This window comes from Glycine soja, chromosome 13 (assembly GCF_004193775.1).
Source record: "Glycine soja cultivar W05 chromosome 13, ASM419377v2, whole genome shotgun sequence".
NCBI classification, from domain to species: domain Eukaryota; kingdom Viridiplantae; phylum Streptophyta; class Magnoliopsida; order Fabales; family Fabaceae; genus Glycine; species Glycine soja.
In genome coordinates, this window is record NC_041014.1 from 23,563,713 (window position 1) to 23,590,825 (window position 27,113).

At 29.9% G+C, this 27,113-nt stretch overlaps 3 protein-coding genes and 1 pseudogene across 3 annotated transcripts; 2 read left to right on the plus strand and 2 right to left on the minus strand.

Moving 5' to 3' along the window:
* Positions 1–1,028: 1,028 nt before the first annotated feature.
* On the minus strand, positions 1,029–1,865 carry LOC114381985 (ethylene-responsive transcription factor ERF098-like). Its single transcript, XM_028341215.1, has 2 exons — positions 1,221–1,865; positions 1,029–1,134 (listed from the first exon to the last, which is right to left on the minus strand). Exon 1 carries the CDS (start codon positions 1,711–1,713, stop codon positions 1,246–1,248), a length of 468 nt encoding a protein of 155 aa, XP_028197016.1. The 5' UTR covers positions 1,714–1,865; the 3' UTR covers positions 1,029–1,134; positions 1,221–1,245.
* A 6,185-nt stretch (positions 1,866–8,050) lies between these two features.
* LOC114381721 lies at positions 8,051–8,500 on the plus strand. Its single transcript, XM_028340949.1, has one exon. It carries the CDS (start codon positions 8,051–8,053, stop codon positions 8,498–8,500), a length of 450 nt encoding a protein of 149 aa, XP_028196750.1.
* A 5,695-nt stretch (positions 8,501–14,195) lies between these two features.
* LOC114381480 (ethylene-responsive transcription factor 1B-like) lies at positions 14,196–15,375 on the plus strand. Its single transcript, XM_028340745.1, has one exon. The coding sequence runs from the start codon at positions 14,336–14,338 to the stop codon at positions 15,113–15,115; it is 780 nt and encodes a 259-aa protein (XP_028196546.1). The 5' UTR covers positions 14,196–14,335; the 3' UTR covers positions 15,116–15,375.
* Positions 15,376–20,902: 5,527 nt separating this feature from the next.
* Positions 20,903–21,600, minus strand: LOC114381722 (annotated as a pseudogene).
* Between the last annotated feature and the right edge of the window lie 5,513 nt (positions 21,601–27,113).

The window sequence follows — 27,113 nt, forward strand, 5'->3', positions numbered from 1 at the left end:
TAGTAATATTCATGTTCAACGATCGGCCATATATCACGTTCTCCGCATACATTTGCACTTTCTAGCGATGGAACTCATGATTTTCATTTTCGACAGGTGTTGGATCAAAAAACTTTGATAATTGATACCATCTCAAGATTCAAAGTTAATTTCTCCATATACAAAGAAGGGGAAGAACATGAAACTGAGATAGATAGGCAAAGAACACAGAATGTAATTCCATTATTCGAATATATGATAAGAGAAAATACAACCCCAGTTAAAAAAAAAAAAAAAAAAAAGAGATAATACAACCCGCCTATTATAGGATGGGAACTAACATATAAAATAGATAACTATAACAACCTAACATAATTGAATGACAATTTAGTTACAACTTCCAATCTAATTAATAATTAACAAAACAAGACAACTAAATGGCAACATTAGGTTAGCATGAATGATCTCTGTGTTGCAAGCTCTAAACCTTGTACATGCATGTTGGCCTTTGTTTGATGACAAAATTCCCCCACCATTTCATAAAAATGTCACCATGATATCCTTTGATCTAATAGGAAAAAGGTAAAGCATACCGATGAAGATGTGTAATTCCGATTCTCCGTCACTAATGGAGAAAATTCGTCAACTTATACCTTATTCCTTTATATGATTACTATATGGAGAAAGCTAGAATGCCATTAATTAGCAATTTGATCTTTAATTATTTTATTTTGGGGGGATATTTGAAGGTTTCATGTTTATTTCCGCGTTCTTATGTACTTATGGGCACACATTATCATTTGGGCCCGTTGTTCGTGGGATGTAATGATTTTCTCCCGAATTAATTAACTGTATGATCCAAAGTGTTTATATCCTTTTTTTAGTAGTTCTTTTGTTAAGAATTTTATTTTACACACACTTGTCCCTTGTTTGCCGGATATATTGTTTTTAGTGGATCTAAATGCATTGTTCAAGTTGGCAATAAGAATTTGGACAAACATCTGAACATAAAAGTAATCAACAACACACACAATGTTTAGCAAATACCCTTTACCAAAACAAGGATATTAAATTTCCATGTCGCTTATTATTCTCACAACTGAGTTCTTACAATAATAACAAATGTCCAATCTCATTTCGAAGAACTTTGATCAGCTACAAAAACAAAGCAAACAAAATATTAAATAAAATCAACAGCCAATTTTTTGCATTTTATTTCATGCCATACATAGCAGTACTACCTAGCTGGTTGGCTTGTGTTATATTTCACTTGTAGAAGTGTCTGTTATCTTGCATCTGAAGGAGTTCCTCGAGCAACTTATTATCCAAGTACTCCAACTCAAAAGTGTCATCAAGATCACCACCTTGCATTATTTCTCCAGGTCTCACAAGGTGGTTATTATCATCACCAGAATAATTAGAAGTGAAAGAAGAAGAAGAAGAATAAGAAAGAGGAGGCACAATTAGAGGCATAGGCAAAGAAGAGTTTGGATTATGAGATTGGTACTCATTTGGGAAGTTGAGAATTGCTCTATGACCACGAAAATGAAAAGCAGCAGCATCATAAGCTCGAGCAGCTTGTTCCGCAGTGTCAAATGTTCCAAGCCATATCCTTGTCCCTTTTCTCGTAGGGTCACGAATCTCTGCTGCAAACTTGCCCCATGGCCTTCTTCTAATCCCTCTATACCGAACCTCACAATTCCCATTTGAAACAGATGATCTTCCACCCTCCATTGTTATTCTCTTAGAACTTAATAATCAGAACCACAAAAAGTATAGAAAGAAAGAAAGAAGGAAAAAATGTTGCTAAGTTATTATTATCTGTGTTAGATATAATGATTACTATGTCTTCAAGCTAGCTAAGTTGAGGAAGGTGTTATATTGGATGGGGCTGGATATGGATATGTGATAACATCATTATATATTATTTATGTATGCATGTACGTGTTCATGGTATGAGGCTTGACCACAGGGTCGTATTTGACGGTTTGAAATTCAACTTGAATATATTCTGTAAACCATAATATTAATTTTTAGTGTGTTGAAGTTGACCTTTCTGAGAATATAATGTATGACGATGGCCAAGCACAGCGCAGGGCTTATTCGCACTTGTAGTACGTTGCTATGGCCAAGCACTTGGGTGCATCAATGTGCATGATATATTTTTTTATTTATGAAAAGAAATTCACGGATCTAACTCATCTAAGTGATAAGTATTATATGCATATAGATTATAAAATATCAATCAAAATACATAGTTTAAAATGTATAAATCTCATTTTTCAACTCTCTCAATTAGGCATTCTTAATAGTATCTCTATCTATATAGATGTGCATTTCACACACTACTTAAGCAACTAACTAAAACATTCTCTCGACCACCTCAAAATGCTCATTTTTTTATATCTTTGATTTTGTTAATTATTTATTCCTCTTAATATATTATCTTTTATCTTTATTTCTAAACTGAACTTCAATAGTTTTTAAAACTGTTTAGAATTGGAAAAAAATTATATCTCAATTTAAATTGTTTACCATAACTTTAAAATGTTATTTGTATATTTAAAAATATATATTTATTATAAGATGATTTATATATTAAAATATTTATATGATATAAAATTTAATTGTATAAAAATAAATCCTTATGATATGAAATGCAAGGGTTAAAATATTTATTATATTATAATTTTCAATGCAGTCTTTACACTGTTATTAATTCCTTAAACCATCTTAAGAAGACCTTATCTATAAAGTTTCTTCCCTCAAACAAGTTGCAATATTCAACCGATAAGAAATACGATGCATTTAATGTAAAACAGTAGAAGTCTTCCATTCAAAGGGGTAATAAAAGCCACTATCTACCAACATCGCAGACAGATAATTGGTTGAGACCATTCTCATACATAAAAATTTACTATTTTTTTTAAAAAAAATAGTAACGTTCTTTTAAAAAAAATAGCAACGTTTGATAAATATATTAAAATAAGACTAAACATAATATATATATATATATATATATAAATTATTTTACAATTAAATACATTATGAAACATAATAAAACAGAACATAAAGTTAAAAATAATATATTTTGTTTTAGTAAAAAAATTAAAAAATAAAGCAAGACTTGCAAAACAAAACATTTTATTTCATTTATCTATGCTGAGATGACAACGCTTTGACATAACCAATGTAATTATTTAGAGTCGCCAATTAAGAGTTTAGAAAAAGTGAGTTTTGAATACGCCATTGTTAGCCAAAACACAAAAGAAAGGTAGCAAGTTACCAGAAAGAATCCTTTGATAATTTTATGTGGTTAAGTAGGGATTGTATCATTGTCAAGTAAATTCAGTGGGAATATTTTAACATATATATTGTTCCCTATTCAATTTCATCAATCTTTTGACTTAATTTTCGTTATACTATATATAAAATTGTACACTATTCTCTTTACGGCATAATTAATTATTTAAATTACTTGCAATATCGTCCAATCTAGCTTTGGCTGATGTTCAGATGACGCTTTACTACGACTAAGGTAACAATTAATCTTATGTGGCTTGAAATTGCCAATGTGCTGAGCTGTTCACCTCCACAAATATCGTAATAGAAAGACACGTGTGCGCTGCGTCCCATTCATCTTATGTGGCTTGAAATTGATTTTGATAAGTTTCGATTTTAGGTTTAGTGTATATATTTTTTTATAATAGATTGGAATTACATTTTAGGTCATTTTAATATATATTTTTTTATCTGCAAAAGATTAGTTTCTTAATTTTGAGGGTCAAGGTTCAAACTGATCATTTTTTCCCACTCCTTCTCCTTTCATTATTATTAAGTCACTCTTATGATTCTTTCACTTCAATGAATTTATTATTTTATATTTTTAAATATATTTTTTAAAAATAAAAAATTATTATATAAATATCTAATTATAATTCATGTATAATAAATTAATTAATTTTTAAAATATTTTTTGAATGAAGAACCTAAAAGCTCATTGGTGGGACCGGATCCCCCTTACATTGCTGCTTTTGTCCTCGTTTGTATTTGTTGGGCAAGCCTTTCCTCTTTACTGGCTTAGGTTGTCCCAGCCTGTTTCTGTTTTCGCGTGGGTTTGATTTTGGTCCCCCATGTTTATTTTGCTTTGTTGTTTTTTCTTCACCTTTTTAATATATTTCTGGTTGTGCTGTTTTTGGCACAACCAGTTTTGCTTATATATATATATAAAAAAAAAGAATATTAGCTTAGTACTACATTAATAAATAAAGTTGGTCTGGTAATGTCTCGTAAATTATTAGATCAAGTTTAGATTCAAACAAATCTCTATCAAAATTATAGGTCAAGTAATTAAATTTGAGCTCAATGCTACTTTTTTTGTGTGAATCAGATGGGCTAACGCCCCAAGAGAGAAAAACAGTTGCAGAAACATATGTTAATACAACGAGAGAGATAAAAGTCAAATAAAATCAAACATCCTCTGACCATAATTTGTCAATAGGTCAGCAACTTGATTCGCTTCGTGCAAGGTATGAGACCATTGTAAACTCCCTCCAATGCAAATGAAATGAAGAATCCGTTGAACCATATTGGGCCACATGTAATTCCGGATAGCTGTGAATTAAAAAATAAAAAATAAAAAATTAATCACCACCTGAGAATCAGATTCCATTGTCTGAATCCTCTACTCCAAGCAATTTCAATACGAAAAAATGGGGGAGATATGATATTTCTTTTGTAAATTTCAAATTTCCATTATAAGCTTCGATCAAGACACCGCATAACTACAAGAAAATAATTTATTAGTCTAAGCGTTACTAAAACTTTAGTGATGAATTTTTAAAATTTACATATAAATTGATTCATCACTAAAGTTAACCTTTTTTTAAGCACTTCAAAACAATTACTATTTAAGTGTTTGCCATCATAAAAAGTGAGAGAATGTGAAGTATGCTTGAAAGATGATGAAGGACTTGAAGATCTTTTGAATCTTGATGATTGACCACCTCACACTAGGTGTGATGGTTTGATGTAATTTTTTGCTTATATGTGTGCGATGTCTCTTAAAGTTTTTTTTTTTTTTTGCAAAAAAAAATATATGGCTTTTAAAACAAACAACATTAGAAAGGATACCAATTAGGTTAGCACTCTTGTTATTGCTGTTGGAAAGCAACACAACCAATAATATATTCCAATAGAAAGAAAGACAAAACACGGGGGGAGGGGAAATTAGACCATGGATAAAACACTAGGTGTCGCTTAAAGTTATTAATTAGCTTCTCTTATGTCTAATCAACGCAATTTTGAATTAACATTCTCTTAGGTGTTTGATTATTTTTTATTTATGATAAACATTTCATATTGTCAGTCTTGTGACTTATGCTAAGCCAATGCTAATTCCAGATTTAACATTGACTTTTTTCTTATCATTACATTTAACATTTAACATTCACTTTTGCACTACAGATTTGAATTTTGACCAGCTTTTTTTTTTTTTTGCAGTGACTACTATGGGTTACACTAATTATTACATCATGCTTTTTTTTAAAGAATTTTATCCTAAAACCTATTGTTGAATTGATTCTTTTCTTTTCAAATCGATTATATCTACGAAATCTTGTATTAATATACATTAAAAAAATGGCATACGTAGTATATGCTTTAAAAAAATATAAACATATGCACTCTTTGGTTACATATTTATAGTTGCTGATTTTTTACCCCAAAAGTCAAAATAGTATATAATTATTATAATTAACGGTTGGATCGATAAAATTATTGATAGTGTATTAGCAACACATTCTTATATGCCGTTTTCAATACCTCTTCTCTTATTGGTTAAAATTTATATTGGTATTACTAGTTATTAGTTTTGAAATAGAACACACAAAATAGAGAATAAGACTCATTATTAAAATAATATTCCCTAGCTATGTTCTATATAAGACTCTCTTCAAAAAAATTACTTGTCCATTTTATAAGACCTTTTCTCTAATTTTTTCTTGTATTAATTATTTTTTAAAAAATATTCTTAGTTAAAAAATAAATGCTGAAAATTAATAAGATAAATTCTTTCTCTCTTATTAGAATTGAAGAAGATGAATAGCAATTAGGTGGGAAGTAATCAAGTAGAAAGAGAAATATGATTAATTTTAAAAATTCTTAAATATGTTTTTAATATCACTCAAGTTAACATTTTTTTTGTCTCAGTAAGTTCATTTTTCTAATTTTAGTTTCTATAAGTTGATATTTTCTCTGATTTTGATGTATGTAAGTTTATTTATTTATTTTTAATCCTTGTAAATTTGTGCTTTTTTAATTTTAGACATTTAAGATTTTAATTTTTCATTTATAGTCCATAAGTTTGTGCTTACAGATACTAAAATTGGAAAAATGCCTTTATAAGGACTAAAAATAAGTAAAATATCTTATAGGAGGCAAAATTGAAAAATCACAAACTTAAAAGGACTATAAATAAATAAAAATTTACAAGGACCAAAATTGAAAAAATACGAACTTACAGGAACTAAAAACATATTTAAGTCTTGCAAAAAATATTGAGGGCAATTTTCAAAGAGAAATATAAATTATGATAAATTGTCACTTTCACCCCTGAAAGTATAATACAATGACAATTTAATCCTTGAAAAAATGAAAAGTTTTGATTTTGTTGTTAAATGTGTAAAAAGTGAGACAACTATACATCATGTTCACAACTTAATATCAAATTGATACCTAATTTTTAAAACTCAATAATGTTAAATTGATTCTCAAAAAATATAACTTAATGTTAAATTAGTACATAAACATTACAACTTATTGCCAAAGTCGTCCACAAAACTTGACAAAACATAATTGTCATATTTTTTACACATTTAAGGACTATAAATTAAAATTTGTCTTTTAATTTTAGAAACCAAATTGTCACCTCTTTTATACTTTTAGTGAAGAAAGTGACAATTTTTCCTATAAATTATTGACAAATTTAATATTACTAACCAAATTAACCAAGTTTTTAAAAGGTTAATTTAAGGAAGTACGACCCCCTAAAAATAAAAGGTTTAATTGTACTTTTGGTTCGTCAAGTATTGTAGTTGGTTGAGTTTGGTCTCTCCGATTCTAACTGTGCAAGTTAGGTACTCTAAGTATTGGTTGGCATATCAGTTTGGGGTGAGGATACATACCTTATTAAGAGCTGGTATATCAATTTGGAGGGAGGATGGATACCATATTAAGAGTTGGTATGTTAGTTTGGGATAAGGATGAATATCTTGGTAAAGATTATGATCAGAAGAGTGAGAATAACGTTTTGAGGGAAGATCCTATAGTATGAGAAACCTGGTGATGATTATAGTGACTATAGTTATGAACCCAAAGGAAAACCTTGTTACATCCTAGCAGTGATCTACACCTTCCTACGTTTTTGGGAAAACATTTTGAGATGTTTGTTAGACATCGGATGGGTGTGTTGTTTGAAAAACCTAGTGTAAAAGTGCTTTGATGTTTTAGATCTTGTTGGAAGTTTTGATTTATCAATGTTTTTATGTGATTGAAAGCTCATTGGAAAATGGATTAAAACGTGGTTTATGTTTTTAAACTTGTTGAAAGTTTAAGTTCAACCCTTTTGTGTTTTGAAAGCTCTCTTTTGAAAAATGGAATTGCATGCTTTATGAAAAAATGAGTTTAACCTTCATGAAGTTGTTTGATTCATGTTTTGGAAAGGGAATAGATTTATGGTAAAGATCATATTTTTATGCAAAAAGGTACACAGTACTAGCAAGATGAAAAATTAGTTAGAGATGTTCTATTTGGGAGGATTAAGGTTGGAGAATTTGGATAAATCACTCGGCAAAAAGGGATTACTTGACCAAACGAAAAACTGGGAAGGAAAGTATCACTATGGACTTTATCCCACACAAGTCTAGATCAGCTAGGGGATTGTGATACTATATAGGTGTTTGTCAATAGGTTAAGGAAGTGTGCTCGCTTCTTACAACAAACTATAGAGAAGATCAAGTTGATTCAAGAAAGGATGAAAGCATCACAGAGTCGATAAAAGCCTTATGCGAACATGCGGCGAAGACCACTAGAGTTTGAAACGGATGATCATGTGTTTGTGAGGGTTACACCTACAACGGGTGTAGAAAAGGAAATCAAGTCCAATAAGCTTACTCTGAAGTTCCTTGGACCTTATCAGATTCTCAGACATGTAGGTCCTATGGCTTATGAGATGGTTTTGCTACCTTTCTTAGCCAACCTACACAATATATTTCATGTTTCACAATTGAGGAAGTATATTCCAGATCCTACACATGTTTTAGAAGTGGACATAGTGCAAATGTGTGAAGATTTGACCTACAAGACTCAACTTGCAAGAACAGAGGATCAAAGGATCAAACAACTTAGAGGCAAGACCATTAGTTTGGTCAAGGTAATATGGAGCGACAATACGGGAGGTATGACATGGAAGCTTGAGGACAAGATGTGTGAGCAGTATCCGAGACTATTCCCTAATCAGTGAATTTTTTAGGACAAAAATTTTCTTGTTGGGGGAGTATTGTAACATTGTGTTTTCATAATTGGTTGTTCAAGTGATTTAATTAAAATTGTAAGAGTAATTAAATTTATATTTGAGTGTCTATAATTAATTAATGATTGTTGTGATGGTGCTTTGCTTATATTTGTATGTGTTCAGTGAGTTTTTGGTGAGTTTGAGCCTAGAGAAATATAGGCTTGTGATGGTTAGTGAAAGGGGTGTGAGTTTAGCATATACTTAGGTGTAGGAAGGAAAAACCTTTTAAGCCCTACATCTCCCTAAAACCCTTTTTTGTGTTGAAACTCTCTCTCTCAACACACCTTTCTTCGCAATTCTCTCTTCTCCAAGAAATCACTATTAGAGAACCTTGAACTTTGCTGTTATGCAAAAAAAAAAGGCTATTTCTCCTCTCTTTAGTGGTTCTTGATTGGCCTTAGGTGAAATAATTTCCCCTTATTCCTCTCCCTAAGTTAATTTTCATTTTTCTTAGAGCAACCATGCACTTTCATGGAAAAGCTTGATTTTAAGGGGTTTTAATTCTATTTTTGGTTGACTTTGGGGTTGGGTTGATGCTGGTATAGTGTGGTTGTTGTAGGATTGAAGGAAAGTTCTTCACTTGGACCCAAAGCTCACTTTTTTTCCTTTCTTTTTCAAAGAGTCGTCATCTAAGGTTTATGTAGGAAAGGGAAGCTTTATCCTTTTCTATGCTTAGGTTGTTGTAAATTAATTTCAAGGTTGTTGGAAAATAAATCATGTTTTTAAAAAAATGAAAATTTGAGCATTTGAGGTTTTGAGTTTTAAAATTTGGATTCTTATTTATTTGATGAATATTGATTAAAAGTTCCTATTTGTGGAGTGTTTTGATGTTGTTTATGTATTTGGAATTGATGGAAAAGAGTTTGAGTTTGTTCTGGGATGATTTGAAAGTCATAAGAGACAATTCTACAAAAATTTTGAAATTCTACAGAATTTGCGACTAGTGAATATTTTCGTGTCCACTATCCATTGTCACATCCAATGTCTAGTGTCACATCCAATGTCCAGTGTCACGTCCAATGACCATTTTCACGTCAAACATCCAGTGTCGCGTCTAGTGATCATTTTGAGTCTGATGATCAATTTTGAGTCCAATGATTAGTTTTGAGTCCAATGACCATTTTGAATCCGATTATCAATTTTGAGTCCATTGATCATTTTGAGGCTAGTGATTAGTTTTGAGTCTAGTGATTAATTTTGAGTACAATAATCAATTTTGATATGAATGTGATTGATGTTTGTTTTCCTTGCATAAATTAACTATTTTGAAATCTTAATGAATTTATGATGATATGAGATGGGTTGAGATGATGTTATTTTAATATTAGAGTTGACTTTATGTTGATATCATGAGAATCACATTCGTATGAGTTTTTGGTGAGTTGTTTGCAAGAATTCAAAGATGTTGAAATGTCTTGCTTTACTTATTGAACTATAGGTGGGTTCATGAGTGTGATGAATGTATGAATAGTGATTCTATGATGTTATAACCTCTTTATGATATTGAGATTGGTGAATGAATTTGTGATAATGTATGATATTAATTTGAATTATCATAACATACATGCATTGATGAATGACATTACATGTGAGTAGACACGTAAGTTGGGAGTGCTAAGAATATCCTCAACCTAGTGTTGGAGGTTGTCGTGGTGGCTAACGTTGAAGGGGCCTATAGAATGAATGGGTGGACAAATCCCTAGATAGGTTAAGGTCTTTGCAAGTCTTACCAAGGTAAGCCATTACCCACACTCATCCATTTTCGATAAAATCACACTTCTTCTACAGGATTAATTCAAGTTTCCTTGAATGGTCAGATCATAGAGTGCGACTATGTTAAAGAATGCACTTGGATTAACCACTCAAAAGGGGAAATCTTTCGAGAGTAAGGAGTCAAAATCTTCTGGGAGTAAGGAGTCGACATGGCATAACATGATAGCTAGATATGTACATTGATAATTGTGACTTGAGAATGATGTGTTACTTGTGGAGTTGTATTAGTACATGACTGTTGGGAAAATGGGGGATTTCTATATCTCTTTTAACATATTGATCTTATATTTATTTTATATATTATTTTTTTAAAATCAGCTTACCCTTGCGTTTTTTGTTGAGCTATGATGATTGTGTCATTTGATATGAGAGCATATTATGATGTAGTTTTTGAGGAGCATGTCACTCATGGTTGATGTGTACTTGGTGGTAGACTTAGGGGTGAGATTCGACTCTATCATTTATTTATGTTTTGTCTTGGTAGGTACCTACTTAGTGTTTATATATTTTCATGGATCTATGTCGTATTTATTTCCTAAATTGGACCCTTGAGTTTTGTTTGGAGATTTATTTTTTATGTTTGATGATTTAGTGCCTTGGAACACACTTATCTTTATGTTTTACGACTGATCTTTTATGGATGAAGTTTATATGATACACTTGTATTCTTGAAAAAAAATTACATATATTTTCATTTATTAAATTAATTCAAGAGTTTTAAAGGAGATAAAAATAAATTTTTCCACGTTAAAGTCTTAATGTTTAACGTAATGACATTTGAGGTCATTACAAGTATGACATAATTGAACTTTTGATCTCTCAAAATTGTGATACCAGAGGGATGAAAAGTTTAATTAATAAGTCACATTACTATTTGTTAGGAAAATTATTAAAAAAAATTGACAGAAAAAAATATCAAATTTGCATTACTAATATTACAATAACTAGAGAACATAATTCACATTTTTTTTTGAAAGGTCCTAATTCACATAATTAAAATTTGATTGACCAAAATAACATAATTACGATATTTTGGTAGATGAAAAATCCAATTAAGCCAAAAATAAAAAGGATCTTACCGACATTTATATATATATATATGCATCAACTTACGTATCTCGAAGCTCATTCTGATCATGGTTCTATCTCCTCCCTCCTTCACAAATAATGCGACGAGATACATTATACATTCAACAAAGGCTTCTATATGTTATTCCTCTTGACTTTGAATTTTGAAATTGAGTCCGGACGATCTGGTGGACCAGCTGATCCTTGTCTGAAGCAATTGTTAAATGATAAAACCATATATCCGTCCTTATCAGTGAAATGAAATGTCAAATATGTTCGTTGGTGACAATGCAAGTTGTAGAGATCATAAATGCAAAGATGCATGTATCTTCTTCCGTTTATAAACAATTCCAAACATTAAATAGCAGCAAGTGGCAGATGCTTTATTACAAGTTGCTGATCATAGACGCCCAACAAAAATTTTTTCAATCATTCATATCTATATCAATCGTCTGCATTCTCTTAATATTTTTAAAATCATTTAAACGGTATCCATTATGAATCTTTTTCATCTTTTGATCATAGATATAATGATTAAAAAGAAGAGCGTTGAATTTCCTATATATATATATATTACTTTTGTCTTCCAGAAAAACCATATTTTAAAATACCTAACATCAGTAAGATTTGATGGTTAATTAAATTTCTTTCTAGCAACATCTCATGGTTAAAACTTGTAGAACTTTATACAGTAATATCAACTTTCGTGTGAAGAAAATTAAATGAAATTTAACAAAGGTTTGACATAATACAGTGTTAATTAACTCGTATATATAACTTCTAAGAAAATTAAAATTAACTCATATATATGCCCTTAACTTGGAGCTACGGGGAAAACAGGGCACGCTGGCGGCTGATGTGACATGTAGCATGTGTTTTGGGTCCCAACTGTTTAGGGCAAGAAAATTGGAATTCACTAATTTAGATAAGACAGAGGCAGGTTCTTCGAACGGAAATGTCACGCAGACACCGGAGTGCACTCAACTATATTCTCATCCTATGGAGTGAAGTCATATGAATACAGTGTTACATTATGTACCTCTTAATTTAAAGTAATTATGAGAATGTTAATTTAGTCTTCTAGAATTATGTACATTATTATATTAGTTTTAGAAAGATATTTGTTTTCAATTTTATTTCATAAATATTTATATTATTTTTTGACAGGAATAGTTCTATTATTATTACTATGTTAGTCCTTTTAGAATTTTATCATTTAATTAGTCACTAAAAAATTAAGATAAAATGGGTTTTTGGCATTTTAAATTTTATGATGTGGAATTAGTTTCCAAAAAATTAACCCATTCTATTTCAGTCCTTCAAAATACAAAACCAATCACTATTAGAGGGACACAACATACTTTACCAAAAACTTAATATATTATAATATTAGTCTTTAAAGGTATAAAATGTTACCACTTTTAAAGGACAAGTGTAATAATACATACAAATATGAAGGGCCAAATTAAAGAATTTACATTAATTACTAATGAGAAACTGATAGATAAAATATTTAAATAATTCTGTTTTATTATGTTAAGACTTAAATATATGTTTGTCTATATAAAATGAGATAGTTTTAATTTTGACCCAGCAAAAAAAAAAATTTGTTTTTCATTCCTCTGAAATTTAAAATGACTATTTTTTGTTTTTAAATGGGTGGTATTTAGTTTCAGTCCTTATGAAAAAATTATTTGATTTTCATCCCTCCAAAATCTGAATTTTCAATTTTTTATCCCTAAAATTCACTTCTAAGATAGATAAATATATAGCACTCACTTGATAAAATGAAAAGGTATCGCTTGCTAACAAGGAACGGGACATTAAAAGCAAATTAATTTCCCACTTACAGGGCGTATGCAACATTATGGTGTGTGGTGACATTAGGGGTGTGTGTGTCAAGTCACAAGTGAGTGTTTGAGACAAAGCAGCTTGTGAGAGTGAGAGTGACACTCACTCAGTCTTCCTTTCTTATGAATTCAACACTCACGCGCCTCATAGAGGACTCGCCAACCTCCCTTCTTCGCCCTCTCCAGTTGCCCACGTTTTTTTATTATTTCTTTCACGCACGTGACTTTACCAATTAGTTCTAGTACCTTCAATTTTTTTTTTAATTATGTTTATTACTATTTCTATTCTTTAGATCAACCACGCCAGCCTTATTTTAGTTTAATCAATTATTTTGAATTTAATTTTTAAAAATATATTTGTATTAAATAGTTTAAAGAATTTTTTTACTGCTTATGTCTATTTTACCCGAGTCAAATTATATTACTTCAATTCAAATAAAATATAATGAGATAATATATATTTGATTTTTTTTGTAAAGTTTAATTTTTTTTATCAATAACAATTATATATGAGTGAAGTTAATTTCTAATTCAGTAGGTTAAACAATTTTATATAAGACACAAGACAAAAGAAAAACTCATAAATTAACATTTTATTAAAGAATGTATTTAATTTAAAGAACTTGTCTTGTAAAAAAATTAATACAAATGCATTTAAATTAAAAAAAAGTATTAAATATTTTGAAAGTCCTCAAAAAGTAGAAGAACTTCTTTTAAGGTGGTTTAACATTTCCTTAGATCCTTAGGGCATATATAGGTCCGCTCTTTAACAGTAGTGTTCAATAACATAAAAAGTAGATATCCAAAGACATCCTCCTTGACCAAGATTCCAACTTTACCTTTAGTATAATTCATCTATTCATTTTTTTATTAATTCCTTTTATTTATCCATTATCCATGGATCTTTTTGGTCATCATGTTTCCTTCTTTTCAATTGAGTATATAAAGGAGGCAAGCACCCCAAACATTTGTTCAAGCCCACAAAAGCATACCACACAGTCTCACACATCAAGAGGAGAGGGAAAGAAAGAAAAAAAACAGAAAAACAAAACAGCTGAATTTGGTGTCTAGTCTACATTAAGATTGTCAAGAGATGGATTTTGATTCATCTTTCTTCCAATACCAAAACTTTAACTCTTCCTTTGTAAATTCCTCTGTTTGTGCAGAACCATTCTCTTGGGAGAACTTTCTTTTCTTCAATGAAGAAAACACCACCACCACCACCCTTAATTCCTTCACCATCACTGACCACTCCTCACAATCACGAATCAAGGAATCATCATCCTCAGATTATTCCAACTCTTCGGGCTCCTTGGTCAGCACTGAGTCACAACTAGAAGTCTCATCCAATTTAACTCATGCAAGCCATCAACTCGAAACACATGCATCACCACAACCACCAAAAGAAGGTAACAAAGACAAGAGACCCTTCAGAGGAGTGAGGAGAAGGCCATGGGGAAAATTTGCTGCTGAAATAAGAGACTCCACAAGAAATGGGGTCAGAGTTTGGATTGGCACATTTGACACAGCTGAAGCAGCAGCACTGGCTTATGACCAAGCTGCTTTGTCCACAAGAGGGTCCATGGCAGTGCTGAATTTCCCAGAAGAAGTGGTGAGGGAATCACTCAAAGACATGCAGAACAATAATAAGCCATCATTGGAAGATGGTTCCTCTCCAGTGTTGGCACTCAAGAGAAAACACACCATGAGGAGAAAATCCAAAGCCACTAACAAAAAAACCAAAAGGGGTCATGGAATGGAGTTAGAAAATATTGTGCTTTCACAAAATGTGCTGGTCTTGGAGGACTTGGGTTCTGAGTACTTGGAGCAACTTCTCAGCTTGACTTCTTCTGATGATGATTTCCTTTGCTAGTAACTAATTAGTTTAATTTAATTAGGTAATTTCCTGCATTTGAATTTTTTTCATTAATTAATTTAATTAGGTAAATTTGTTGTTGTTGGCATTCGGATTCGCCACGTTTCATCATCTCTCTTTTGGTGGTGATTTGTTTTTTCCGGTGTCGTCATAAAGTAATGAGAGAGAGAGAGAGAGAAGAATGAATAAGGAGTCCAATTGTATAAACAAATGCCATCAAGGAAAAAAAAAAATCAAACAATTGATGTTGAAATTTCTGACCATGCTTTCTTGTACTCGATGGAATTCTTAAATGAGGGCAGAGGGATGGAATGGTGATCGATGACATTGACTGCCACGTTTAATTTTTCCCTTAATTAAAAACTTAGTAATTAAAATGTCGGCTTAAATGTTTTTAGTCTTTATAAAGTTAACAAATTTTGATTTTTGTCTATAGCTATAATTTATTTTATATTTTCATTTTTCTAAAGTTTAAAAAATACTGTTTTGGAATCCTTCTATGAAATAAGTGAATTTTATTTTAGTTCCACTAAAATATTCTTCTTTAATTTTCATCTCTTCAAAATTGAAAATAATTGATTGTTTTGGATCTCTAACATTCATTTTGAGATAACTAGATGATATTTATTTAAAAGATTTTTTTTTCAAAAAATAGAAGTATCACATATGTTGACATAATACTAGATGTCATCTGAAATGGTTATTTAATCTTTCGTTAAAAATATAGATATATAAGAGTGATATCTAAGCCCTTAAAATGTTATATAATTAATTGAGAATTTTTTTGATTAATTCTTGTACGTACAAGAGAATTTTGTTATCGACAAATTTGTTGGATAGTTTTGTATATAATAATAGTTTTGATGAAAATAAGTCTTGTATTAATAATAAGATGAGGAGTAATTAAATTATTTTTTAATTAGAATCTTTATCTTTTATTTTGATAAAAATTATGGGATAAATTTTTCACCTTGCCGGTTAGTCCAACCTATATATTTTTTTTAATATTTTGATTTTTTTTAATTAGTGTTAGTCAAATCTTATCTACTATAAAAGACAAAATTTTTCACCTTGCCGGTTAGTCCAACCTATATATATATATGTTTTTCTTTCTTCACCTTTTCCTCATCCTTTTGTCTGAGACTAAGTTGATGCGATTTAATTATATGTTATTTTGTCATTCATTTTAAAAGAGCTTACTGTACTTTAGAAAAATTTCACAACTAAAAGTTAGCATTGTGAGGTGAATAAACCTTCAAAACATTGCTAACACATACCTCTATATATAAAAATCTTATCCTCGTTTTTAGGTTCAAACCAACCCATGCAAGTGATGAGTATATACTAATAAATCTATATTATGTTGTTAATATATACCTCAATATTTCAAATATATTTTATAAAACATAAACGTGGATATGATTGAAAAAGTAAAAATTATTTTTTTAATCACTATGATGATATCAAATTTTGGTTTTAATATTTCTAAAAAAAATGGTTAGTTTCCTAATTATTTTTCAAAACTGAATACTTTCGGTATCTACATTAATTGTTATACATCTATTAATTAATTACATGTCACTTTTGACTTACTTATATGGGTTGAAAGTCCTTTAACACATGAGTAGTTAATGAATTTGTTGGAAAAAAAAATAGTACTCACTTACGAAATTAAACAAATCAAAAATTAAATTTTATATGTATTGAAACTAAGATTTCACATATATATAGAATCCAAAAAAAAAATTACGAACTAAAATTTAAATATGTAAAATAATTATAAGGGTGAAAGAGAGAGGAAAATATATATCAGGAAAAGGCACATGCCATTCGAATAGAAACGTATAATATAAACATAATCCACCCAAAAAATAAAAATAAAATATAGAAGCAGGTCAATATAAAACAAGTTCAAAAAACATGATTTAGCATCTAAACAACCTATCTTATACGTCTTATTATTTGAAAAGAAAGATGAAGATGTGTGTTGTATCGTGGAACTCTAATATGTTCTTTTGTAAAAAATAAAAAATAAAAAATAGCTTCACTAAGAATTTGACTCCATATATATACATAGGGAAGTTTGAAAATAATTTTCTGAATAGTTGGTGATATATCAGCATAATTTAGTTAGCTCCAATAGTTATAGTTTTGACGTTATATATTTCTCGTTTATCGCGTGAATCGAAGCCTCTCACCAAACCCTGCTAGAGTCAAATTCATCAATTTTGTGCCATACGCCTACATTTTTATGAATCCTTCCAGAAGCAATATTAGTCTTTTTATAGTTTCCAATCCATATTTATTCAAACAAAATTTTCTAAAGGAGTAATAATTTTTTAAAAGAGACAGATGGAAAGGCATGTGGAGAAGTACAATTAAAAAAGAAAAAAGAAAACCTGTTTGTTTATATTTGTATAATATTCTAACAAATTTATTATAAAAGAATTTATCATCATAATGATTTTAGAACTTGAGGGTTTATTTTTAATATTTTAAAGTGTAGTTGAAGGTTTGCTGAGAAACTTTTGGCTCCACGTACTGTTTTTTTTATCAGCCAAAAGAAACATATATCATTAAAAGCACCACTATTTTTTTATAGAAAAATTAATGCCACTAATAATTTATTGAAGTAATTTTGTGTCAGTTTATATACTTTGCAAATTAGTAAATTATTATTTTTACAGAATTAATTAGTAAATTCATTTGTTCTTTCGAATTTTTATCTTCTTGTTATTGAACATTCAACAAATAAATTAGACTGAATTTATATTTTTATATATACAAAGAGATATGTGTGGGAGGGTACATCTCACTCCAACTGAATGGACATAGCAAAAGTTTTCCTCCCAATATTAATTGTGATTACATATCTAAAGTTTTATCTTAAAACCATTGATTAAAATGTAATAATTTCATATCAATTTATTTATGGGTTTAATAGTAATATTAATGGATGTCATTTAACTAACGGGATAATCAATAACAATATTGATTAATGGGGATATTATATTCTTCTTTTTTATTAATATGGGGATATTATCTCAATTAATACTATTATGATATGGATATGTATATTGATTAGTTTTGTGTTAATTTAAGGATCTTGTGTAGGACAATGGATTAATTAGTTCATTTCTCACAATATAAAAGAAAAAAGTTACTTTTCCGCAATTAACATTGATTTTCTTTCCTCAATTAAACTTGTTTAAAATAAATTGTTGCAACGACCAATTATTATCAGTAACAGTTAATAGTAAATATTATCTTATTATATTTTGATCATAAGCTTTCATTGATTAGTTTACTCTTAACTTAAATCCTACATAAGTATAACAAAGGTTATAGGTTCTCTTAACTTTTTTATTTTATAAAAAATAAGGAATTTTTTATTGTCAAAATTAATTTCTCTTTTTCATTGCTTAAAAAAATATTCAAATTGTAAAAATAAAAAAAATCACAAGATAGTGATTATATGATAATTTTATCTTCAGTAATCAATATCATCATTAGAACCACAAGGATATGATGAAAAGTCCAGCGCAACAATTAATTTGTTTTAAAATTAAAATCTTCTGTTCAAAACTAAAATACATCAGTGTAAAAAATAACTAAAATCAATCAAACCATAATATTCTCCTATAAAATAACGTTGATTTTTTTTTTCATTATATCCACAGACAATGAGAATGCATTTATCCTATTATGCATGTTAAAAATAATTTCTTATAGCACTGTTTACTTCTTTTGATTTTCAAAATTAAATTTTTACAATTCCTTAAATAAAAATTATTTTTCTTATTTCCAAATTTTTTTTGGTCTATTCTAATTTCAACAATAAATTTTCCTTTTGACTAGAAAGTTGATTTCAAAATTAATAATTGTAGGGGCTCATCCTATACTGTGATTTTAGGTAAATTTTGATTTTGAATATTTCTGTGGCAAGGAAATAGTTCGTAAAAGAATTAGGGAATTTAAAAAAAAAATTTATAGGACACATAATTTGATTTAATAGGGGTATTAAAATGGGCTAAGTCAGATTAGTTGACTAAAATAGCTCAATTAATTATGTAAGTTAGACTCTGAAAATTGAAACACAATATTAATTTAGTCTAACCTAACTAAAAAATTAGCTTGAATATTCGGGCTGGACTAACCATTGGCTTGATATAAATTATTTTTAAAATTTTTATATTTTTACAATTATTTAGAGCTTTATTTATTTGAACTATTTTTTAAGTAATATAATTAAAAAATAATAAATAAAAGGGATAAGTATAAAAAAAAAATTGTGTTGAGTTTCATTTAGATTAGATATAGTAAACTTATCGAATATTAACACGTAATATATTGATGTAAAAGTTTGGAAATATTATAATTTGATAGGAAATTAATTATTTTATATAAATGGCATATAGATATTATTAACTTGACTGAAATTCTTTCCTCAACTTGTAATTTAATTGGTCCAGCCTAAAAATATATTAACCTATAATGGAACAATGTATACGATGATACTGATTTAAATTCATGCATCTATATATATAGAGGTGGAACATTAGCCAATTACACCAATACAATGTATGCAATAATATGATATAGGGGAAAAATGACAAGATAAAATCAATCATTTTTTTATTTTAAATTAAAATCAACTTACGCATCGCAATTTTCTTTAAATTAAAATCATCATAAACTTAAAATGCATAGGTACATTTTAACTAATAAATTTTTTATTATTTTATTCATTTATTTTCTTATCGTATAAGTATTTGTCAAAAAACTATTTAAACTAGATCTATAGCAAATTTTGATTGAGCGTGCGGAGGTTATTACTTTAGATTGTTTATAAATAATAAATAATATGAAATTGACGGATTGCTTGCTTCATTCATTATATTAGAGAATCTTTATTAAACCTAGTTTGAATAGTTTGGTAGGCTTGAATGGGCTGGGCTCATTAAACAAACATACAAAATAATAAAAATTGATGAAAGGATTCTTTGGCAATTGCTATTTCTACCCCCTCTACTTTACTTGTACACTACCCCTTCTCATTTGTTTTCCTAATTTACCCTGTAAAACACAGTACTCCCTCGTCTCTATTGCAGAAAGCAGAGACCCTTGGCATTTTCAGAACCCAGCACCAGAAACGCGCAATCTATCTAGATGCAAAACCGTCTTCATAATAATGAGGATGGAAAGAGAGACATAGATTTGATTAGATCGGAAGTGGGAACCTGAGGGAAGAAGTTGGAAACATTGAAGCCCTTAGCGATGAGAGCGCGAGAAGGTGCTTGAGTTGGCAAAGAAGGCCATGAATAAAAATGAGGAGTTCAGAGTAATATCTCTAGACCAAGTAATTATTTATAATTATTTTTTTATTAATAAAACTACTTAATCTTAATATATGAATGATTATCGTAAATCATTTAAGTAAAATTTTAATTTTATTTCAAAAAATTAGAGAAAATTATTTTATATTTATTTTAGATTCAACCTCCTTGACTTAAAAAAATATTGAAATTAGCATAAAATTTAAATTTAATTAGTAAATTTATGGTTGATATATAAAAAAGATATTTTGACAAAAAATATTAATTGTAAAATTACACATTTAACAAAAATTTTATTTCATGTTGATATTTTATATACATATATTAATTTAAATATTTAATAAAAAAAGTCAATTTGAAATTTAAATATTTAAAATATGAAATCATAATTTATATTTTAAAAAATTTAACAAAGTATATTAAATTAAAATTTGAAGTAAATTTAGTCTTAGTATTTTGATATTAAACACGCGGTTTCTGGCATCTTCGTGAGTAGTAAGTCATTGCAGCAGGAAGTGCTCCAAACATAGTCTGCTTGTGGAACAGTTGAACCCAACACATCAACCTCACGGTGGAGCATCAAACTTGGCCTTGAACAAAGATGCTATGATAATAGGAAACACACCTCCTGCCAAAATTCCAAATCCTTGCATAGCAAACACTGCAGCTATAAAGGCACCGCAAGTCTTCTTATTAGAATACTCAGACATTATGGTAATCTCCACCAATGCCAAAATCAAGCCAGAAGCGGAAGAAGCAAAGAGTTGTCATCATAGTCTTTGCATCTCGCCCGAAGGAAAGACACGAAATGGAAGCTATTACCATAAGCACGAGGGTCATGCCATAGACCTTTTTTCGGCCCATTTTGTCGCCGAGCCAGCCAAAGAAAAGTTGCCCGGAAAGTGTTCCAACAAAAGCTACACCATTAACTGCAGCTGACACATTGGGAGGCAATGGACCAGGCTTTGCAGCCCCATCAACGTGGTAGTAAATGCGGCCAAGTAGCTTTGTGACAAGTGATATACAGAAGAGATCATAGGCATCAGTGAAGAAGCCCATTCCAGCAATGATGATTGCTGTGAAATGATACCATTGTGTTTTTGCTGCGTCCAGGGCATTTAGCACCTCAACTTGCTCCTTTCCCATCACTACCCAACTTTTCTTCCATCTCCAAAATTGCTTCACTTATCTCTGCAAAAGTGGAACAGATTGCAAGATGTTATTATGTTAAACTTGCCTTGCATCAAGCGGGAAAACACAGCACCATTATGAAATTGAAGGGTAATTTTTAATCAGTGATTAACATGTGATGGCTATGAACATTGTTGAACCTAGCAAATCAATAACGATTATACTATGCAAGTACTAGAACCATCCAAAATAATTCAATCAAGCAATGAGATAATCAAATTATGATCTGAACAAAGATATAGCTACTATTGCAGATTGTGGTTACAGAACATTAGAAAGGTAAGTGTTGAACAATATGAGAAAGTAAACACCCGGTGGAAAGAACTAAATAGTATTTTTTTCACCTTTTAAATTTCATCCTGGAGGATGAATGAGCTTGATTAAATAGAAAGAACTAAATACTATTTTTTTTATAAAAAAAGTAAAGAAATCTCTAAATGGACTTGAAAATTTTCATTTTTCATGAAAAAAAAGATATGTCTAGTACTTAAGGTAAAAGTACTAAGTATACCCAAAATGTATTGTTACTCGATATGTAACGGATACGGGTACCTTTGACAAAATGATGCACGCATTCCAAACTCCAACTACAATAATGGAACAAATGTCTTCCTAGAAAGAAGTCCCGGAAACAGACGCTATCACACCCTCTACCCCTCACATATATATTAATAAAGGAATAAAAATTCAAATATTAATTAAAAGTATTTTTAAAACATTTTTAAATACAAGCTTTTCAAATGGGTAAAAGACTCACATTCACTTTCTTCTGCATCATATTCAAACTTGTTCAAATAAATAATAAAGTCATCTCGACTCAAAGAAGGTCATCTAAGTCTCATACAATTAATATAGAACTTATATCCTAATGTCACATCCTATCAGAGCGTGGTGTTCCTGTGTCCTTTAGCATGAGGTTCTTCATAGTCATCCACCTATTCATCTGCTCTCCCGAACACAAAGTTCAAGATCATCACAGGATCCAAACACAAACAACAAACCGGGAGTGAGTTATCACATTTCTAACTACTAGAGAGAAACAACACAACATATAGTAGCCAAATACAATTTACTTAGCATATTTCACATTATTTCATCACTTTGTCATTCATCAATCACACTTTTCATCCATCAATCACACATTTCAATCATCAATCACTATACACATGAATCACACATTCCGATCAAGACATAATAACACATCAATTTCATAATAAACAATTAACAAGCGTATGCGACAGTTATGCTAAGACTCAAGCCTATATGCAATGTGGTACCATGTCAGTGAAAAACCTCGTCGGGCGCCTAGGAGTACATGACAAGACAAACCACACAATAGTAAGTCAAGTCACTCTCACTAGGTAATATTATAGGGAGACCAGTCAGGGTCACAGTGTTTTGCAAGAATGCTCCAACCATATGAGATCAACATAGGCTTAAAGGAGCACTCAAACCGTGTGACCCCCAAGGCCTACACTCCGAAGAGTCCGTCAGGGCCTCTCCCTCCTGATTCAGGTCCAACCCAGAAAACATTTTAGCACACAAACTCTATCTATGAACTGTACAAAACACATGACTCTTCAATTGTTCTCAAAATAATTTTAACTCGTCGCCCTTTAAGGGTCTTATCATTAACTTGTCGCCCTTAAAGGGACTTAACGTTAACTCGTCGTCCAAAAAGGGACTTAGCATCAACTCGTCGCCCTAAAAGGGACTTAACATCAACTCGCCGCCTTAAAAGGGACTTAGCATTAACTCGTCGCCCTAAAAGGGACTTATGATCGTGTGATTGTATAATTCATAGTTCACAACTCATTGCACATATATATCTCAATCATATACATACTTAATTTATCACATACACTTAATCTCAATCACAATGGTACAATCTCAATTTAACATGTTATCACACCTCATGAATCATATACACTTTACTTATGAACTATGCAATACACACATCTACTCAATTGTTTTAAAAATCATTTTAACTCGTCGGATTTCCACAGTGGATCTCATCACAATACTCGTCACCCTTAAAAGGTCTTACAATTATGTGATTGCACAGTTCATAGTTCACAACTCAATACATACATCTCATCTCAATACACATGTATTTCATCATCTGTCACATGTTCAATTTATCACATACTCATAGTTTGAATCATCGTTTCATAACCTCAACATAATAATTTATACAAAAGATTTTATCACAACATGGAATGTAAAACCTCTGAAATAGTTCCTCACAATTGTATCAAAATCAATTAATCAAAATCATGGGTTAACACAAAGACATTAAGAGCACTCAAGTTTATCAATCAATTCTCATCAGAACATCAATTGGTACATAGAACACAATAATATTGTATTCATAATCATAAAGAAAAATTATAATTCAATAAACATCCCAAAATAAACCCAAATTTAGTTCTCTAAGGATCCCTACACATGTTCATTCTAACCCCCAATTGCGATAAACTCATCACCTCTGAGCGGACTCACGTGTCTTCAGTCAGCGATAGTAACATCTCTAGCGATTCCCTGAGATTCCTTCAGTTATTCCTCCGACTACTCCGATAGAATTCCCAAACGTCAAGAGACGGAGAAGAGATTGAAACTTCCACTTGTACTGTCTTCATGCAATTCCTTTTTCTCCCTTCACGAATATTATTTCGAAAATCCCAACGGTGGAAGTGTGCGCAATTGAATTTAGAACAACATATCCAAATTTCATGAAAATCCAACGGTTAACAAAATCGAGATCGTAGTTTTACCGAGACAGTTTTGGATTTATGCGGGAAATTAAAATGCTACAATGCGAAGGGTTTTCCTCTAAGATCAGATATTAGTTTGAAATTCTCAACGGTGAGAATGTTCGAAATTGGGTTGCGAACTTGGTACTCAAATTTCACGACGATCCAACGGTGAACGAGACCGAGATCGTCATTTTTCTGAGACAGATTTGGTGAGCTGCGGGAAAAAGAAAGGGTTTTGGGAAAAGGGGAAAAACGAAAATGAGGCACCTGACTTAACATAACTATTTATACCATAACTATTTATACCTAGGGTACCCAACGTATTATTTGCTTTATATTTATTTATTTTATAAAAACAAACTCTATTTTATTTTCTATCAAACAAATAAATGAAATACCCTTTTTATTTTCTTTCAAATCATTATTTTAATTAATAATTATATCTCCTTATTTATTTATTTATAAAATCTCATCATTTTTTCTAAAACTCTATTTATTTATAAATAACAATCCTTTTTAATCTAGATTACAAAAAATTGGAATGTTACATACGCATTATTGATCAGAATACACATTTTTTGGGTATACTAATATATCAAGTATAAACCAACTGATAACAACCTATGCACAGCCTAATTTCTTTAAACTTTAAAAAAAAAACTTTAAAATGAACGTTTTTTTATACAAGTGATTTTATAAGAAGCAAATAAGATTTGCTTAGTAAAATAAGCTAACATCTATTTTCTTAAAGAAAAAAGATGTTTAGACAAACACACTAAAAAATAAAAATAGTTATTTATTTTATTAAAATAAATTTCATTAAAATAAATACTTATTGTAACAAATAAATTCAAACAAACTAACTCTTCCTCTTAACCAAATTTCTTAGTGATTTTGGTTGAAGTCTGAAAAGACTTTGTTGCAACCTTAAGTGATGTTTACTTGGAGAGACAAGTGAAATATTACTTGGGTTTAAGCTTGAAGATGTTTGTTGAAAAGAATATTTGTAACTTTGTATACATGCTTTCATTTTTCATGCTCAGACAATAATTTGATCATATCCTTCCTAATATTTACATATCATATTCAAATTTTGTCAAGCTAAGTCATGCATATATGTTACATCTACCCAGACAACTAATGAAAAACAAGATTCATAAATGTAGTGAAATGGCACGCACAAATATAAATTAGGATAATAGCAGAAGAAAACACAAGTTTATTAACGTAAAAAAAATAGTGAAATGGAAAAAAGAAACATATAGAGTGGACGTATAAAATAATCAACTTGTAGTCACATAACGCATGCATGGAATGCGACATTAGAAGGATTTAATATAAATAAGACAGAGAATATACACCGGGAAAGGGACGATGCTTATGAAGCTGAGCTGAGAGAAGTTGAGAAAAAATTGGAGACAGAAAGCAAAAGAGAAGAATTGGCTGTACGCAAAAGATGTGAATGGAAGGCCAAAGATTTATAGGCAACACATGTGCAATATAACTGAGGGTAACGGAAATAGAGGGTCATTACCTTCCGGTTCGAGAGAACGAATTGTTTGAGTAATATGAAAAACGAAGAAGAAGAAAATGAAACCCTAATTTCCCAATTGATGCCTTCTAGTTCTAGGGTTCGATCCCCAAAGTCTAGTTTGGCCTGCACTCGATTGTTTCACAATACGGAGGATTAACCAGTCATATTACACCAAATCAGCAATTGCTATGAGAGTTAAGATTAGATCACCACTAGATTCAAGTTGGGCACTTCACAAACGGTGTAGATTTGTGGCTCTAGTTAACTAGTATGTATGTGTTAAAGTTTTTTTAGACTTCCTTGATATTTATTTATTTATTTATAATTATAGGAGTAATTATTATTAAATATTATATTATTTTAAATATTTTAAAAAATAATTAAGTATTTTAATATACTAAATATTTATTTTTTATTTAATATTTTAGTTGAACTTAAGAGTCTGATTATTTATATTTTGTAAAAAGTTACTTAAAATATGAAATAAAAATTGTATATGTATATCTTAAAAAATTATTTTATTTAAGAATTTAATTACAATACATTTACAGTATAACTGTTATCCAACAATAAATTGTTCTTATCATAAAATTATTGATTTTTATATAAAAAAAATATTTTAATAATCATATCATATATAAGATATTTTTTAATTAGTTTAAAACATAAAATATTTATTTTACAAAATATAAACAATAAATTCTTTATTTAAAATTTATAAGTAGCTGTACGAAAATTCTTAAAAATTTTATCATAAAAACACTTTTTTCATAAACCCTTCAAATTTTCTAATAATGTATTTTAATTGAAGAGAGAATTTGAATTCATGAAGATAAAAGACAATGAACCGGTCAAAGATTATTTGGGCGGATTAATGGATGTCGTGATTCAAATGTACTTCTTGGTGAGACATCATTTACAAGTTAGAAGGTTGTAGTAAAAATCATAATTTTGGTTCACAACAAGCTTGAAGCCAAGATCTCTGCAGTTTAAGAGACGTATGACTTGTAAACTCTCATAATTACATAATTACAAGTTTATGCACAAGAGTAAAGAGTTTCAATGAGAAGTGATCAAGCTATTGAAGATGCCTTCCAAGCAAAACACAATAGAAGGTCTTCCAATAACAACAAAGGAAGAGTTGAAGATACTTCAAGAAAAGGAAAGTTTTTGCACCA